This window comes from Chrysemys picta, chromosome 2 (assembly GCF_011386835.1).
Source record: "Chrysemys picta bellii isolate R12L10 chromosome 2, ASM1138683v2, whole genome shotgun sequence".
Lineage (NCBI taxonomy): Eukaryota > Metazoa > Chordata > Testudines > Emydidae > Chrysemys > Chrysemys picta.
The window spans coordinates 238,867,177-238,884,005 of NC_088792.1; the positions used below are offsets into that span (position 1 = coordinate 238,867,177).

Genomic DNA, 16,829 nt, shown 5'->3' on the forward strand with positions numbered 1-16,829 from the left:
CTCTGATTAATTAATGCAGGAGCCATGTTCCAGAGGCTCGTTAATCGGGTATTATATGGATCCCAGGACTTTGCTCTCAGCTACATAGATGATATCACTGTATTTAGCAATACATGGGAGAAACATGAAGCACATATGGGTAAGGGACTGAAAAGCCTCAGGGAGACAGGCCTCCCAGTCAAAGTGTCAAAGCGTACAGTGGGGGCAGTGAAGATCCCTTACCAGAGTCACTAGGTGGGTGGAGGCCAAGTCCACCCAGATTCCCTGAAAGTGGAAGCTATTTTGAATGGGCCTGTTCCTAAAACTACAAAACATGTCCAACTTCATAGGTTTGGCTAACTACTATAGCAAATTTGTGGGAGGTTTCAGTGACATCTATCACAAGTTTATGCCAGAAAACAAAACCAGAAAAAGAGTTTTGGTCAGATGCCTGTCAAAAGGGTGATGACACAATGAAGCAAATTTTAAACTCTCATAAGTCTTTTATGTGCTAACCAAAATCCTTTTTACATTGTGTATTGCTATATTTAGTGCCCTGTGCAAACTAAAATGTTAATTGTCCTTCAATTGAACCTAATGGGTGAAGGAAAATTGAAATCAGTAATGGAATGTATGTAACCTTTTAACCCTGCTTTTTACTCTGACTTTATTAATATAGTCCAAGTGTCCAGGGAAGAAACCCCTCCAACTAATGAAAAACATCTATACAAATATGTTATAAACAAAACTGGGTGATTGACAAGGGATACTTGTTATTACAGATAGGTTCTGTAAAGGATGTAAAAATAATATGACTCATTGAAAGATATTTTAACTCATTAAGAACTGTCAGTTGCCACAGTTAGTAATAAAGATCAGATTAGAGATTCCTTTTTGCTTATCAGTCAGGTAAACTGAGGACCACAAAAGAAATTCTATTAATAATTAGGAAAACTGAACACTTGGTAAAATTAATCACGGGAAAGTATTTTTCTCTCCAAAAAGGAGGTTCTTCAAGAAAAGATACATGGGAATTGGGAAAAGTATAGAAAAGGGCAACAAAAAATGATTAGGGGTATGGAACAGTTTCCATATGAGGAGAGATTAATAAGACTGGGACTTTTCAGCATGGAAAAGAGACGACTAAGGGGGGATATGATAGAGGTCTATGAAATCATAACTGGTGTGGAAAAAGTAAATAAGGAAGTGTTATTTACTCCTTCTCATAACACAAGAACTACAGGATCACCAAATGAAATTAATAGGCAGCAGGTTTAAAACAAACAAAAGAGAGTATTTCTTCACACAATGCACAGTCAACCTGTGGAATTCTTTGCCAGAGGATGTTGTGAAGGCCAAGGCTATAATAGGGTTCAAAAAAGAACTAGATAAGTTCATGGAGGATAGGTCTAGCAATGGCTATTAGCCAGGATGGGCAATGGGATGGATCACTTCATGATTACCTGTTCTTTTCATTTCCTCTGAAGCGGCTGGCGTTGGCCACTTTCAGAAGGTAGGATACTGGGCAGTTGGACCATTGGTCTGACCCAGTATGGCCGTTCTTATGTTCTTATATTCTCTGTCTCGCATGCTATAAAAGGACAGGAGAGTTTGTAAATTATTTTGGGGAGTGCAGGCTTCCAGCATCCTGCCAGTTACAGAGAAGAGATACAGAGCCCAACTCTTTAAAAAAAAATATATATATATAATGGAGATATCCCATCTCCTAGAACTGGAAGGGACCTTGAAAGGTCATTGAGTCCAGCCCCCTGCCTTCACTAGCAGGACCAAGTACTGATTTTGCCCCAGATCCCTAAGTGGCCCCCTCAAGGATTGAGCTCACAACCCTGGGTTTAGCAGGCCAATGCTCAAACCACTGAGCTATCCCTCCCCCCCTTACCTTACACAAAAGGTGATAATGTATCTATTCTTTCTGTATTCTGTATAGCGCTACATTAATCTCTGACTGATAATCTTTGATTAAATAATTCCATTCGAGTTTGTTATTTGACAATCTCAAATCATTATTAAATTCGAACAAGTGACAACACTGAGACAAATTGAAATTGAAAAGTACATCAAGTCAGGAAGGAGTTTCTCTACTTTGATCAACAATGAGTCACCCTGGACTGAAAGGGGAAAAAAAAGGAAAAAGCCAGCAGGCTTGGAACTGACTTTTTTTTAATCGAGAAGTTGGGAGGCAGTCTTGAGGCAGGAGGCTGTCATGAATGCTGGATCCCTCCTATCGCTGAGGGGTACGCTGTGATACTGTTTAGGACAATAGGTATCTCTTATTAGAAAAGGGGTTTTATCTAATATGAAAGTGTAATGGTTGTGCCTTATGTTTATTTTTTTGTGTAACTTGTGTTTGCTTTCCCTTACTATTTCATCTTTGAATCTGTGTTTTTTTCTATTAAATACACTTTTTTGTTTATTTTTATCCCACAGAGATCTCTAGTGTGCAAACTATGTGGAGTGTATATGCCAAAATAAGCTGCTTTCACACCTTTGGGGATGATGAACAGGAAGGGTCCTAGTGTCTATTAATTAAGAACTCAAGGAGGCTGTATTTGGGGAGACTCAGGATGGCTGGGTCTGTTGGTGTTACCCTGCAAGGTGTAACTAGGCTGATGAGTGCCAAGGTGAGACCCTGTGCTTGAAGGCAGGTTACTGGTGTCGGGGAATTGAACCACAGCTGCACAGCATTAAGGCCTCCAATGTAACAGGGCAGGTGGTGACAGAACCCCCCAAAACATCACACAGACTATGGAGAACATGGAAACACACAACAGAAGCAGAACTGAAAGCCATTACAATGATATGGGAAGAAGCTAAGACTACAGCAAGAGACCACCAAAGATGGAAGGCAGTGATGAAGGCTCTATGTTCTGTAAGGAATAGAGTCATAAGTCAAGTCAAGTGCTATCCTGTGTGTACACATTATGATGCATGATCACACACTGTTTTTTTCCATGGGACCGCTGCCTCATTCAGTGCTCTGGGGAGGAATCAGGGTTGTGTACTGAAGGAAACTGTGGTCTATAGGACCCCTGCCTAATTTGCTGCAGAAACTGGAAGAGTGAATGATGCAGGCGATTGCAGGAAGAGAAAGGACAGTTTTATGATTAAAGCAGATGAATGTTAACCTGGAGAATTGGATTCGATCCCTCCCTCTGCCACTGAGATTCTATGTGATACTGGGCAAGTCACTTAAACCATATTTTTCAGATGTAATCACTACTTATATGTTTTTAATTTTCTAGATGCCTTACCTGAGATGCTGGGGTCTGATTTGTAGAAGTGCTGAGCACTCATAGCTGCACATGAAGTCAATGAGAGTTGTGCTTTGAACATATAAAGTGCTATATAATGTTCAGTATTCTGAAAAATCATCTCAGATTGTGTGTCCAAAATTAGTGGATACTTTTGACTTTAATCTTTCTGTGACTTAGTTCCCCATCTGTAAATTAGGGATAACACTCCTCCCCCTTACCTCACAGAGGTGTTGGAAACATAAATTCATTATGAGGTAAGTGATGAGTGCCAAAGAAAAGCCCACGAGAAAATTATTAATTCTGTCCTCAGAATAGGTTTGAATGGTCTGCAGCAAATAAAGCATGGGGCCACACATGAGGAGAAAACAAAATATTGAATAGCTGCTCATTAAGTGAGCACTGTCCATCCTATGCACTGAAGGAGGCCGGAGTCCTGTAGGAAAAAATAGCATGTGATCACGTAATGAAAGACTGTATCATAGCACATATGCACAGGGGAGTTGAATTAAAGCTGCACTATCAAACTTAATTCTGGCATCTCCTATCTTTTTGAGTTCTTGACTTTACAACTTTTACAATGTTCTTTTAGCGTAGTTGTGTGTATAACATATAAACAAGGAGGGAGTCTCCCATTGATTTTGACAGATGAGCTACAGTCACTTATTGGGGGTCCTGAGATGAGACCAAAGACCAATTTTGAATCTGCAATCCTGTTGTGATGCTGTATAATTGAAAATGACCATTTGTATCAGTGTTGCTACCACTGTTATACAATTGCAACAAATTTTATACAAAGCATATCGTGTAAAGTGTCAATGGAATAGTTACAATCTATCACGTATGATTATCCTGGTTAAAACCATGTATCATCTTCGTATCTGAAGTGATGAATATTGGCTATGTATCTGTATCTCAAACACATGTTTTATTCCTAGGTGATACCCCCCCAAATAAATTTACATCAGGGCTAGACAGCTATGTGTTGATGGTCCATTAAGGACTCTCAGCTCACAATGGGCCACAGAAGACATCCCGCCCAGTGAGCCTTTTTTGCGTATGCCTCAGAAAAAATATGGGCAATGGCTGCCCTTGTGAGTCAGCAAAGTATGTAAGGACATGTGGTAAGGACATGTGACCCTAGAGTCCATCTTGGGTCAGTAACTTTCCATACACAGGGACTAGTGGCTTTGTTTGGGACAGTAAATTTCCATGCATATGGCAAAGGGTATAAAAGACACCTGAGACATCTCCATTTTGCCTCTTTCCTGCTCCAATTCTCTGGACTATGGATTTACAACCAAAAGGAGTGTTTTGAACTATGGACTGAGGACCTTTCAATCATTTGGAAGTTACCAGAGAAACTTTTGAAAGCCAGCAGTCTATTCCATCACTGCTGTGATCCAGATCTATGAACACTGAAAATCACTTATATGTATATGATTCCTTAATCATTCAATAACTCTCTTCTTTTCTTTTATTAATAAATCTTTAGTTAGTTTACTAAGGATTGGCTGCCAGCATAATATTTGGGTAAGATACGAGATACGTATTGACCTGGGGGTAAGTGTCTGATTCTTTGGGATTAGTAGAACCTCACATATGGTGAATTGGGTTTTCAGTATATTAGACTGATTATACAGTAACTCCTCACTTTAAGTTGTCCCGGTTAACGTTGTTACGTTGCTGATCAATTAGGGAACATGCTCATTTAAAATTGTGCAATGCTCCACTCTTACGTTGTTTGGCTGCCTGCTTTCTCTATAACTGGCAGCCTCCCTACGCCACCCCTCTCCCCACAGTGCCTCCTGCCCGACGGCAGACTCCGCGGATCAGCGCCTTCCCCCTCCTCACCCCCCCGCCCGCGGCAATCAGCTGTCTTGCGGCGTTTTGGGGGCAGGAGGGAGGGGGGAGGAGCAAGGACTCGGCACACAGGCTCCCCCTGCCGCCCCAATGCCACAAGCCAGCTGATTGCCCCGGGCAGGAGGCAGGAGAGGAGGGAGGGGGAGCCTGAGCACCAAGTCCTTGCTCCTCCCCCCTCCCTCCTGCCCCCTAAACACTGCAAGCCAGCTGATTGCCCCAGGCAGGAGGGAGGGAGGAGGAGCGAGGACTCGGCGGAGGCAATCAGCTGGCTTGTGGCGTTTAGAAGGGAGGGGAGGGAAGGGGAGGAGCAAGGACTCAGCGTGGGAAGTAAAGGGGGAGGAGGTGGGGGAGAAGAGGCAGGTCAAGGATGGGGGTTTGGGAGAAGGGGGGAAGTGGGCAGGCTGAGGGTTGAGCCCACCCCCACCCCCCCGCCCCTGGTGCTTGCAGAGTAGGGGAAGCTGCCGCTGCTGCGCAATGTGCTTCTCCTAGCCTACAGCACCTTCAGCCTCCTTGCCTGCCTCATTGTCTGCAGTGCCAGTGGGCTGTGCCTGTGTAAGGTAAGGCGGGGGCACCTCCCAACTATAGTACTGTACTGTATGTACAGTATGTTTGTAAACACACAGCACGTGCACACTACTCCCCCCCCCCCAGTGTAGTATTAAATTGCTTGTTTAAAATTGTTTAAAACTTATACCTGTATTAAATTGCTTGTTTAAAATTGTTTAAAATGTATATAATGCCTTTTGTCTGGCAAAAAAAAAATTTCCCTGGAACCTAACCCCCCCATTTACATTAATTCTTATGGGGAAATTGGATTCGCTTAACATCGTTTCATTTAAAGTCTCATTTTTCAGGAACGTAACTACAACGTTAAGTGAGGAGTTACTGTATATTATTAGACCTGTTTGTCTGGGTGGGAGCCAAGGGCTGGAATGCCTAAAAGGGACTGTGTTAAGCTTCTTGGTGCTACAGAAGCTATTTTGTTACTGGTTTCTATCTAATTATAGAATAAACCACCAGTTTTGGGGAATTGTCTGCCCTGTCTCTTGCAGTCTGCCCTGCGATGGCATTCTCAGTGTAGTCCATCCCAGGCACCCAGTCACACCTGTCCACAGAGGCCACAGGTTAACAAAATTGTAGATGAATGTGCACTGCTTTTAGCTGTACATCTCACATGTCTCTCCTTGATTACAGCAATCCAGCAATCTCAAAGTCTTTCAGTCTGATGGTGACAGAGCTGTCACCATCAGACTTTGTCATGGGCTAAGAACTCCAAGGTGTTGAGGTTAATATCACAAGAATGGATGTTGGCCTTGAGAGTGTCTTTATGGTGTTTTCTTGGTTTAATGACTGCTTCTTGGAGCAGCTAGTCATGGAATCCACAAGAGGGGAGGCAATTCTTGATTTAGTCCTAAGTGGCACACAGGATCTGATCCAAGAGGTGAATCTAGCTGAACTGCTCGGTAATAGCAACCATCATGTACTTAAATGTAACATCTTTGTACAGGGGGAAATACCAAAGTAACCCACCACAGTAGCATTTAACTTCAAAAGGGGGAACTGCACAAAAATGAGGAAGCTAGTTAAACAGAAATTAAGAGGAACAGTCACAATTGTGAAATGTCTGTAAGCTACATGGAAACTTTTTAAAAACACCATAAGACAGGGTATACATTTAGTTTGAGCCTAACTAAAAAAAAAGCAACAGGACCAAAAAATGCCACCATTGCTAAACATTGTAAAAGAGGCTGTTAGAGGCAAAAAGGCATCCTTTAAAAACTGGAAGACAAATCCTGCTGAGGAAACTAGAAAGAAGCATAAACTCTGCAAGTCATGTGTAAAAATATAATTAGGCAGGCGAAAAAAGAATTTGAAGAGCAACTAACTTAAGACACAAAAACTAACTGCAATTTTTAGTACATCAGAAGCAGGGAGCCTGTCAAACAATCAGTGGACAATGATGAGATAACTGGCTCTGTGGATGAGGGGAAAGCAGTGGATGTGTTATTTCTTGACTTTAGCAAAGCTTTTGATACTGTCTCCCACAGTATTCTTGCCACCAAGTTAAAGAAGTATGGGCTGGATGAATGGACTGTAAGGTGGATAGAAAGCTGGCTAGATCGTCGGGCTCAACGGGTAGTGATCAATGGCTCCATGTCTAGTTGGCAGCCGGTTTCAAGTGGAGTGCCCCAAGGGTTGGTCCTGGGGCCGGTTTTGTTTAATATCTTTATTAATGATCTGGAGGATGGTGTGGACTGCACTCTCAGCAAGTTTGCAGATGACACTAAACTAGGAGGCATGGTAGATACACTAGAGGGTAGGGATCGGATACAGAGGGACCTAGACAAATTAGAGGATTGGGCAGAAAAAAACCTGATGAGGTTCAACAAGGACAAGTGCAGAGTCCTGCACTTAGGACGGAAGAATCCCATGCACTGCTACAGACTAGGGACCGAATGGCTAGGTAGCAGTTCTGCTGAAAAGGACCTAGGGGTCACAGTGGACGAGAAGCTGGATATGAGTCAACAGTGTGCTCTTGTTGCCAAGAAGGCTAACGGCATGTTGGGCTGTATAAGTAGGGGCATTGCCAGCAGATCGAGGAACGTGATCGTTCCCCTTTATTCGACATTGGTGAGGCCTCATCTGGAATACTGTGTCCAGTTTTGGGCCCCACACTACAAGAAGGATGTGGAAAAATTGGAAAGAGTCCAGCGGAGGGCAACAAAAATGATTAGGGGTCTGGAGCACATGACTTATGAGGAGAGGCTGAGAGAACTGGGATTGTTTAGTCTCCAGAAGAGAAGAATGAGGGGGGATTTGATAGCAGCCTTCAACTACCTGAAGGGGGGTTCCAAAGAGGATGGAGCTCGGCTGTTCTCAGTGGTGGCAGATGACAGAACAAGGAGCAATGGTCTCAAGTTGCGGTGGGGGAGGTCCAGCTTGGATATCAGGAAAAACTATTTCACTAGGAGGGTGGTGAAACACTGGAATGCGTTACCTAGGGAGGTGGTGGAGTCTCCTTCCTTGGAGGTCTTTAAGGCCCGGCTTGACAAAGCCCTGGCTGGCATGATTTAGTTGGGAATTGGTCCTGCTTTGAGCAGGGGGTTGGACTAGATGACCTCTTGAGGTCCCTTCCAACTCTGATATTCTATGATTCTATGATTCTATGATTCTATGAAAGTGCTAAAGAAGCAGTCAAAGAAGACAATGCCATAGTGAAGAAGCTAAATGAATTCTTTGCATCAGTCTTCACTGTAGAGGATGTGAGGGAGATTCCCCACAACAGCCACTCCTTTTAGGTGACAAATGAGAGTAACTGTCTCAAATTGAGGTCTCAATAGAGGTGATTTGGAACAAATTAATAAATTACATGGTAATAAGTCACCAGGACCAGATGTTATTCACCAAAGAGTTGAAGAAACACAAATATGAAATTGCAGAACTGCTAATTGTGCTATGTAACCTATTGCTTAAATCAGCCTCTGTACCAGGTGACTGGAGGATAGCTGATGTAATGCCGGTTTTTGTAAAGCCTCCAGAGGAGACCCTGGCAATTACAGGCCAGTAAGTACCTAAATTCAGTACCAGGCAAATTGGTTGAAACTGTAGTAAAGAAAGAATTATTAAACACATAGATTAACGCGCTATGTTAGGGAAGAGTCAAAACAGCTTTTGGAAAGAGAAATCATGCCCCACCAATATATTACAATTATTTTAGGGAGTCAACAAGAATGTGGGCAAGGGTGATCTGGTCGATATAGTGTATTTAGACTTTCAGAAAGCATTTGATAAGGTCCCACACAAAGGCTCTTAAGAAAACTAAGCATCATAGGGTAAGGGTGAATGTCATTTTATGGATCAGTAACTGATTAAAAGATAGAAAACAAAAGGTAGGAATAAATCATCAGTTTTCACAATGGGGAGTGGTAAGTATCGGGATCCCCCAAAGTTCTGTACTGGGATCTGTGCTGTTCAACATATTCATAAATGATCTGGAAAAGGAGGTGAATAATGAGGTGGAAAAGTTTGCAGATGATTCTAAATTACTTCAGATAGTTAAGTTCAAAGCTGACTGCAAAGAGTGATGAAGGTATCTCACTAAACCGGGTGACTGGGTAACAAAATGGCAGATGAAATTCAGTGTTGATAAGTGCAAAGTAATGCACACTGGAAAAAATAATCCCAGCCATACAAATGATGGGGTCTATTAGCTGTTACCACTCAAGAAAGAGATCTTGCAGCCATCGTGGATAGTTCTCTGAAAACATCCGCTCAACGTGCAGTGGCTGTCATAATTGTTAACAGAATGTTGGAGACATTAGGAAATGGATAGATAATAAGACAGGAAAACATCATAATGCCACTATATAAATCCATGGTACACCCAAACCTAGAATATCGCATGCAGTTCTGGTCATCCCATTTCAGAAAAGGTATTTTAGAATTGGAAAAGGCATGTAGAAGGGCATCAAAAATGATTAGGGGTATGGAACAAGTTTCATGTGAGGAGAGATTCAAAAGACTGAGACTGTTCAGCTTAGAAAAGAGACAACTAAAGGGGGATATGATAGAGGTCTATAAAATCATGAATGGTGTGGAGTAAAAGTGTTATTTACCCCTTCATATAACACAAGAACCAGGGTCACCCAGTGACATTATTTCTTCACACAAGGCCAAAAGCACAACTGAGTTCAAAAAAGAATTAGATAAGTTCATGAAGGATAGGTTCATCAATGGCTATTAGCAACCCCATGCTCTTGGGGTCCCTAAATCTCTGACTGCCCAAAGTTGGGACTAGATGACAAGGGATGGATCACCCAATAATTGCCCTGTCCTGTTCATTCCCTCTGAAGCATTTGGCACTGGCCACTGTCAGAAGACAGGATACTGGGCTAGATGGACCATTGGTCTGACCCATTCTTATGTTCTTATACCCCTGAGTTCTAGTCTGCATTTTTCTGTAAAAGATGGCCTTCAATGCTCTTCTGTCAGGCATATGGACACATGACAACAACATCTCAGCTGCGCTCTCAATATAAAAGTTTCAATGCCTTTGATGTTGCAGCACTCAAGGACCTCATTTTTGCAACCAAATATTGCCATTTAGTTCCCATTATCTGTCACAGACATCACAGATGGAATTGGTCCACAGTTTTATGTGGCATCAATAACTTGTCCATTAATTGCAGCCATAGAGCAATGTGTTGATGATGACAGCATGGTAAACTTCAATTTTTGTTTGCAATTTGAAACCCTGCTTGTTCCAGAGACAACACTGAGGTTTTCCAAAGGCATCGCTGGCTGTACCCATGCGCTTCATATTGTCATTGTCAATCATTGCATCTTGAGAAATGACACTGTCTAGGTAGCAAAACTTGTCAACAATCTTGAGTGGTTTATTATCAATGGACATAACCGGAGTAGGTGCAGTACTTCCTGTCTTCTTTAGTCTGATCATTAAGCCAAAATGTTTTGTTGCACACACAAAGCAGTCAGTGAATGTTCCTGAGGTTATGGGCCAATAAAGCACAATCATCAGCAAACAGTAATTTGCTAATAATTGTCTTCATAACTCTCGTCATCACATGCTGACGATGCAGCCTCAAGACACCTTCATCTATACAATACTGTATATAAATGCCACAGTCAATGTCTCTGAATGCATCGATTAGAACAGCTGCAACATGATGCTAAATAATGCTAGAGCAAGAACACAGCCTTGCTAGTGAGAGAAAAGGGAACTGTCAAGGACACAAACCTGTGATAATTAATTAATAATGATTTTCTGAGATCAGGTAGGTATAAAAACCATGAAGAGAGAATTATTGGTTGGGGTTGTCAAAGAGCATGGAAGTGGCCAAAGGTAAATTTAAGATGTTCTAAATGAGGCCTAAATAGCGATGCCTATTAGACTGTATAAAAGTCTTCCGAAAGTAAGTAGTGGGAGTCCCACATTTGGAGTTATTTAAACTAGGTGAGGCAAAAGTCTGAAGCATATACCATAGGGAATCACCCAGCACTGGCAGGACAATGGACAGGATGCCCTAATATAAATCCCTTCCATTTCTTAGCACTTCTCTAGCACCAATATTCTTCACAGTGCTGTGTAAATATTTGTCCACTCAACACTACCCGGAGGCACAATTATTATCATTGCATCTGACAGCTGGGGAAACTGAAGAAAGAGGTTCTAAGACTTGGCCAAGGTCACAGAAGAACCAGGACCAGCGCTCCTCCTTCAGCCCATGCCTTGCCCGCCATTTGGAGGTAATTAAGGGGCTAAGATCAAGCGTAGTATCTGTTCTTATCAGTTTAATATCTGATATGTTCTCTATCTGAGAGCTTTATATTATTAAATAATTACAATGTTCATTCAGAAATCAAGATGTGGGCATAGTTTCTCTAACAACACACACATATACTGCAACATCAAACAAGAGCCTTAGAAATCCACATTCTTTGGCCCACATATGAGAGAAACTTCCCCTGACAGAGAAGGACAAGCTTGGCTTTGCTAGGAAAATCCCATTTTCCTCTAAAATTTTTGCACTCACCATAAAAGGGCTTTGGATCCGAAATGATATATGGTGTGTCTGATCACTTACTCCCCAGCAATCATTGTCTTGTCAAGTGCTGGAGGTTACATTTATTGTCAAGTAATTTCTTGAGCCAGTTTCTCGGCAAAGAAATCTAAGGCCCAGTGCCCCTCCCCCTGTCCTCTGGGGAGAGCCAGCTTTTCTTCACATGCCTGACAGCACAATAAGGGGCCCTGCTATTCTGCAACATGTATTGGTTCAGAAATAGAAAGGGGGGAAGCTGCCTGAAAGGCCGCTGAGATGAGAAAAAGCTTCCCCGATTTGGCTCAGGTCTCCTCATCTATCCCTGCCAGGTGGGGGGGGGGGGGGGGAAGCAGGGCGGCAGGGGCTGGCTCTGAGCTCTCTCTCTCTCTCTGTCTCCCCTGATGGTGGCCGGAGAAGAAAAGACACGAGCAGCCCCACCCTCGGACAGACGCAGGAGTGTCAGTGATTCCGCCCGTTCAGACAGCCTGTATAGCTAACCATCAGCTGCACGATTCAGAGCCTCCTTTGCAAATCACACTGGGGGGGGGGATGTCGCTCTCTTCTGGGAGTGGCGCGGTGGGGAGCTTTGGGGTGGGGTGGGGTGGACCAGGGGCAGTAGACAGGGTTCCCCCAGGTGTGTCAATTGCAGCCTGGAACCACTGCGCTGGGGTGGGAGGAGGCTGCCTGGAAGGAAAAGCATCTTCCAAACTGCACGGTAACAAGCCAGCGGCAATCGGAAGATCGCTGCTGTCCTTGGCAGGAGGACTGTAAGAAAAAGCCTCCGCCCAAAGCCCAGACACTGGCAGCTCCTCTGAGGAACCATTAACCTTCCGTTCTCCCCTTACAAACGAGAACTCCCCTCCCTCCTGCTCTGCTTGGTGACCCGGCTGCTCTGCTTTAAGAAAATAAAATAAAATAAAATAAAATAAAATAAAATAAACCTCTTCTGGGGTGGGCAAGGCTATTGCAAAACGGGAGCGGAGCTTGTTTTCCGATGCTGTGCAGAGAGCCCAGGGGGTGCTAGGTGTTGCATGCCATGGGCAGTTCATTTGAGTCAGGGTGCTGCGGGGCAATGCAGCCACCGCCCTTCCACCCCAGCTGAGCATTGTAGACAACCCCCCGGGCTCCCTGCTGCAGCCAGAGAGCTGAGAGCGGCTGGATGCCCTGGCTGGGGGGCGGGACGAGGTTTCATGTTTATCCCAGCGGGCACGTGACCTAGGGGATGCCTAGCTATTGCTCATTAATTATTAATTATTATTATTATTATAAAAATGACAATAGGAAGAAGCAAATCCAGATTTATCTGGGCCCCGTATTCAGCATCGGCTGCGCTGGGACTGTCTGCGCTGTGGTGACACCGGCCCTTTTGGGGCAGGAGCAGCTAACCAGTGTATGGATCTGCAGAGCGTCCTGCCTTTCCTCTCCCCTCTCCCCCCGTTTGATGCAGCGGGTCGGAACTGCGCTGGTTCTAGTTGTGTCTGTAATATGGGATGGGGGGAGGATGTGTGAGGCTATTTATTGCACAATCTTTTCGAGGCCTAGGGAAGTTTCAGCACCCAGGAGAGCTCCAGCCTCCTTCCTGGGAAAAGGCAACAGAGGGTCCTGTGGCACCTTTAAGACTAACAGAAGTATTGGGAGCATAAGCTTTCTGTGGGTAAGAACCTCACTTCTTCAGATGCAAGTAATGGAAATCTCCAGAGGCAGGAAAGGGAAAGGGGTTTATATAGGAAACATCCCGTTGATGGCCCAGAAGGTGGCCTTGAAGAATACAAAATAAGCCCCTGTAGACTAGAACTAGACACAGCTGCATTAATACGGGGGGAGGACCTGCCCTGTGGGACGTTAAAATGGGAGTGTCTGGCTTTCTGGCTAGGTCCCTCCATGAGCTCAGGACAGCACCTTTCCCTAACTCCAGCCTCCCAACCCCTCTGCCGGAGCAGTAACCCCGGGCAGGCCCATCCCAGCTCCTCCTCACCCCAGCAACACCCCCAATTTCACTCACGACCCGTCCCCACCAATTCCCCCCACCTCCCAAAACCGCCACCCTGCATTCTAAATTCCTCAATCCACCTCATCACGGAAAAGATGGCCCTCTCACCCAAACCTTTGCACTCACAAAGGATGGTTGGTCGTGGGAATCTGGGGACCACTTTCCTACCGTGTGTGGTTGAGTAGCCCTGGGTCAGGCACTCTGGGAACTAAGCTCTTCACCACATCTAAGCAAGCTACCTAATCTTCCCAACGTCAGTAGGCTAATAGACTAAAGCTTTCTTGACAGCTCACCTCAAACAGCCCTGACGCTGCAATATGTCCACACTGAGGAGTTTATATACAACCCACACCCTTCAGCCTGTATTTCTCCGCCTGTAGGAGGGTTTTTCTCCCCCAACCTACTTCCAGTCTTCTGCTCTCATTAACAAAAACCAACCACTCTGCAGATCGAAACTGACAAACACAAGGACAAGGGGAAAAGTGGCCACAGCCTCGCCTCGCCCTCTGGGCCCCGCTTTCAGAGGGGATGCTGCATTTCTTAGCATAATCAACCGCACCGGATAAATGACACTGAACTATTGTCCAGCACAAGGAACACCACTAAGCTGTGGCAAATGTGATAGCGAACGGTACATCTGGAGGAAGGAGAAGAGTACTGTTAGCCCAAGCACGGTCTGGAAGCCTATCATCACAATGGAGAGAGAGAGCGCGAGATATCTTGGAATGGCCCCATGGTCCTTCCCCCCTCAAATTCATTACCCCAATTAGAAATGTTCCAGATGACTACATCTATGTGTGCCAGTGCTGTAATACTTACCATTGTTATTTTCTTATGCTGGGTAGAGCTGAGGATACATAAATGCAGTAAAGGATGATGGGACCACCTATCCGCCACTTAATCCCATACCATGCTTTGTACACTGCCTATACCTGGACAGTGACTTTCCCCCAACTAGAACGTATATTCGGGTTACACCATATTCTCATCCATAGCTTCAGATCACTACCCAGATTTCTCTTAAATTGTTTCCAAACACGTCACTTGCTTTCCCCTGGATACAATGAAGGAAAACGTTTTCCCCCTCAATTATTTCCTTTTCTCCCTCTCCCTTGCCCACAAAACAGGTTTTTCTTCATCATGCTCCAAAACTGATAAATACTTTATAATTTCTCAAGTCCCAGGCAATGCTCTTTCAGGTGATGTTTTTGAGTATTCACTCAGATTCCACACTCTTTTACCAAGCAGATTTCCATTGTTGTTTTGATTGTACATCAAAGAGGTGGCTAGTGCGATAATGAAATAATAATACTAATTTTCACATGGAGACTGCTTTGCATTTTCTAGAGCACTTTGCAAACATTAATTAGTATCCCTGCCATCCTGTAGGTTTTACCACTGAATGCATAATTGATGGATGAGTCTGGGAAACATAAAATAAATATTGAAAAGCAAGAACTTGCAGTACAAGCATTTGTGTGTGTTGCAACAGCCAATATACAGTAATGCACTGTACAGAGGTAAAATAATGTAAACTACTGTTATTGCTAAAACGGCTCAGAAACCCTTTGAATTATTTCCCCCTTTGTCATATCGGTGTTAAATTGTGTTAAAAATGCATTTGTGCATATTTTCCAGGTAGCAACAGGAGAGCTTTCAACCCCAATAGGCTTTTCATGTAAGACATAAAACATTTGACATGGACTGTACTATTAAAACTAAAAAGACGGGGGGAGAGACACTCAAGGACTGATTTCCATTTCAAACTCCATTCTAGCACTTTGTACTCCCGCACCATTGGGGGATCAATATTTAATGCTTGGAGATTCTAGCTCCGCAGGAGTCATGTCAGGGGACCTCTAGAGCCAATCTGCTTGGGTAGAGGAGTGATAATTATTCATGGGCTCCTGCCTCTTGCTCCTTCTCTTGCACAGCCCCACGCTGCTGACTCAGTGCCTTATTCAGTCTTCTCTCTCCCTCTCCACTGCTGTAGCTGGACCCCTTTGCCTTCACCGCCTCTGAGACTCTGCACTTCCATCCCACCATGGCTAAAACAGCAATGGGTAAGAAATCACATCTCTTTTTCTTCAGCCAATGCAACAACCACTATATCCTAGGACCACCGGCTGTCCTGGGTGCTCCCTTAGGAGGCCTTAATGTTTAGAAAAAGCCAAGACAATGTTAAATCTTTTTGTTTATTTTTTTTTAAATCAAAAAGCAGGGAGGAGGGTTGGGACCCCGGGGCTCTTTGGAAGTCTTAGACTGAGATCTGATGGCAGATTGCTCTTGGGTGATTAAGGCAAATAAGTTGAACACTCATTTCAAGGAGATTTATTTGGTTTTAAAGAGAGTTTTTTGTGAGTGGCACCAAAAAAAGTGCCCTTACCTATTCTGAAATGTGGTATGTGTGTGTTTTTATAAAGCCCCTTATCGCCAGGTCTCAAGGTATTGCTCGCTCTTCATTTCAGCTATTTCTTAGAGATGATGTATTAAAAGCAAAACACTTGCACAGTGAAACTGATCAGTTTCGAGGCTGAAAAGGAAAGACACCTTCATCTCCCCAGCGACAGGATGTAGAGAGAGACTTTTCTCTTTTGCTAATTCGATACATAACCCGATCGCCTTGCAAAGAAGAGGTCCGCCCTTTGTTTTAAGGAGGGAGGGGGTGGGGTAGGGTGGGGTTGGGGGTGACATTGGGTTTCTTTGTGTAACGCTGTGTACCGCTGCTCCCGGAGTTCCTGAGGAGAGGGCACCTGCAGAGCTTAGCGCCACAGACTCCAGCAGCCCAGCACAATGCAGGCAGACAGACCCCACCCATACGGCTGCTGCAGCTGTCTCCTCCCAGGCACGCCCAGGGAGCCCTCGCCCAGCGTACAGTCCCCTCCCCAGTCCCCTTAGACATTAAGAAGTGGGGAAGGGGGGGGGCTAGCAACGCAAAGGCTGCGTGCACATCACCAGGAGAACAAACCCAAACGGCTTTTGAAAGATGCACCTCGTTCCTGCTCTAAAGCCTGGAATCTTGTACCCCTGCAGTCTGATTGCACACAGAAAAGTAGGTCATTGGATAATAAAGGTATCCTCCTACCAGGATATTTTTTTCTAGATAACGCAGCAGCTTCTCTCCCCATCCCCCGCCCTGTTTTGTCGGGAGTGACAGGCTTATCT

General features: G+C 44.3%; 1 protein-coding gene and 1 pseudogene across 1 annotated transcript in view; both read left to right on the top strand.

The window, feature by feature from the left end:
• The first annotated feature begins 11,359 nt into the window (after positions 1-11,359).
• On the top strand, positions 11,360-11,485 carry LOC112059161 (U2 spliceosomal RNA; annotated as a pseudogene).
• Positions 11,486-15,404: 3,919 nt separating this feature from the next.
• STMN2 (stathmin 2) overlaps positions 15,405-16,829 on the top strand; it is a 58,654-nt gene continuing 57,229 nt past the window's right edge. Inside the window, exon 1 of the mRNA XM_005301532.5 lies at positions 15,405-15,727. Coding sequence (XP_005301589.1) covers positions 15,709-15,727 — 19 coding nt within the window. The 5' untranslated portion in view covers positions 15,405-15,708. The remainder of the gene's footprint in view (positions 15,728-16,829) is intronic.